Source organism: Salvia splendens, chromosome 12 (assembly GCF_004379255.2).
Source record: "Salvia splendens isolate huo1 chromosome 12, SspV2, whole genome shotgun sequence".
Lineage (NCBI taxonomy): Eukaryota > Viridiplantae > Streptophyta > Magnoliopsida > Lamiales > Lamiaceae > Salvia > Salvia splendens.
In genome coordinates, this window is record NC_056043.1 from 9,661,458 (window position 1) to 9,663,784 (window position 2,327).

At 49.2% G+C, this 2,327-nt stretch overlaps 1 protein-coding gene across 1 annotated transcript; it reads left to right on the plus strand.

The window, feature by feature from the left end:
• The first annotated feature begins 1,035 nt into the window (after positions 1-1,035).
• Positions 1,036-1,479, plus strand: LOC121757506 (lysine-rich arabinogalactan protein 19-like). The gene has a single exon (XM_042153040.1). The coding sequence runs from the start codon at positions 1,036-1,038 to the stop codon at positions 1,477-1,479; it is 444 nt and encodes a 147-aa protein (XP_042008974.1).
• The last annotated feature ends 848 nt before the right edge of the window (positions 1,480-2,327 follow it).

Genomic DNA, 2,327 nt, shown 5'->3' on the forward strand with positions numbered 1-2,327 from the left:
TCAAGTGGAAAACAACAGACTTGAGAGAGATTAACCCAGATCTGTGCATGCATCCCGCCATGTTAGAAGAAGGAGTGACATCCCACCTTGATCGACAACGCAGACTCGACCCCGCTTTGAGAAAGGAAGAGCTCAAAGTGGGGCAGAAAGAGCTACTCTTCCAGTGTCAACTCAAACTGATACCCAGGAGGCGGGATTCAAAATTGGCGGACCCTCGTACCATCATGACAATGCACACACAGGAGGCAAACATACTTCCAGGAGACACCCCCAATCCGTTCTCATTCGTGGTAAAAAGTCAACGGGGTGAGCCTACAGAGACATGACCAAAGCAGACACAGTGGAAGAAATTCGACTGACCCTGCCTAATCTTATCCAGCGAGCAGGTAAAAGGAGTGATCGGGTACTCATGGATAGTCTGTTTGATCAAGCAACAAATTCTTAATCTATTAAACTGATCAAGTGACATCCCAGGGGAACTCGGTCAAGTCCTTTGTAGTTAGTGTAAATAGTTTTTCATGTGTTAGTTTTTAATCTTAGGTAATTAAAAGTCGGAAAAAAGGAAGGAAACTGATCAAGTGGAACTATTTGAGTTTTCATCTGGAATTAATTGTCCACTTGATCAGTGCAATTCGAATTTAATTGGTGGTACAGTACTTTCGTTGATCAGGGCAGGTGATGAAAGGACGTGCGCAGTCACTGGAGAGGTGTCAGGTAGCGCCAACTCTCGCAATGAAAGGACGTCCTGGAGAAAAGGAGGAAGCGTATCAGAGAAGCTAAGCCAGCTGGCACTCTGGAAAGGGTGCACCTGTACGTAAAGAGTCGCAGAAATTTGAACAGCGCAAGGATCTCAACGTCAGAGATCCCAACAGACGTAATATCAGTATAATAGGCAGATTTCAGGACCGTATTTCACTTTCACCCAAAGCGACCACAGTGCATTCCATTTATTCTCCCATACTGCTCCAAGTTTCAAACCCTTGCCCAAAAAAAAAAATAAAAAAATCATCATCTCTATTACCAGTACCTGTAAGAATGTTGATTGAGCAAATTGCAACTTCATCCTCATCCTCAGATGCCGGCACCAAGAGTGGCGACCGGGACACCTCGTTCCAGGCCCAAGTTGAAAACCCTAGCCCATCCTCTCAACTTCCACCACAAACCAGCGCCGCCGTTCCACCACCCGCAGTGGACGAAGAGACCCTATGGCACCTCGATAAAATCCTCCGGAGTATACCCTCCGAGATGGACAATGCGGCCGCTTACGCCGCACTCAAAGCTAAACTTGGGATTTCCCGATTTAAAGAGCCTGATTCATCTTCTAAAACAAAAATCCCACCTAGCTCTCCTACATCACCTTCACCATCTCCCATCCAACCTCCGCCATCTCCTATAGCCCAACCTTCGCCTCCTTCCCCAACATTTACCCCTATCCAGCCGGTGAAATACGGTGGGGAAGCCTCCGACGAGGAAGGCTAGAGGGAGGATTATGGGCAGCCATTTGCTATCCCGTCACCAACAAGCGGTGGCGGCTCCACTTCGATCCATGAGCCGCATTTGACTGGGGGCGGCGAAATCAATGAAGAAGAAGAGGGGGACCTCCACCCGTTGTTTGACTATAGGGAAGCTGAGAAGAAGGAGGAACCACCACGCCGTCAGACGCGCCGTATGACAACGGACCGACCTCTAGAGGAAGCTGAAACCCTGAAAACCCGAGGAGAGGAGGAAACGGTGATGCAGAGACCCTGCACAGTATGGCGGCTGGTTGATGAAGAGGAGCCGGAGGAGCCAGAAAGCTAAGAGGCTGTTAAGGAGAAGGAAGCTAAGGAGGACAGCCGTCAGAGGAGAGAGAGAAAGTGGAAGGGGAAGGGAAGTGTTTTTCCCCCCTCTAAAGAGAAGTCGTCCCGCCAACGAGGGGGTCATCATTACAGATGCTTCCGAACCCGCCTCCCCACTAACGAGAAAGAGAGAGATGAGGGCAGCGATGCGGATGAACAAGAGTTGCGCTAGACCCGAACATCCAGGAGGCAACAAGAAAGGCCTACTATATCTCCTTCCACCATCTACTCCTCTCAGCATGTAGCCTTAACCCCAGCTATTCTCCAACAGATGTTGAAATTTGATGATCCCAAATGGCAGGAGGAGGTTCACCAAAGGGTCAAAAGAGGTTGAAGGCGTGGAAGATGCTACATTAGCCGTCCTTGGAGAAGATTGAGATGAAAGAGAGGTTTGCCGCTTACATTGCCGACATCGGATTTGAATGGTTGCTAGAGGTTGATGAGACCCCCGTGCCAGAGGACCTGGCCAAGGAGTTTTTCACATCCTTC

Excerpts from the sequence above, each read along its gene's own strand:
- LOC121757506 (XM_042153040.1), top strand. The coding sequence starts at position 1,036 with ATGTTGATTGAGCAAATTGCAACTTCATCCTCATCCTCAGATGCCGGC.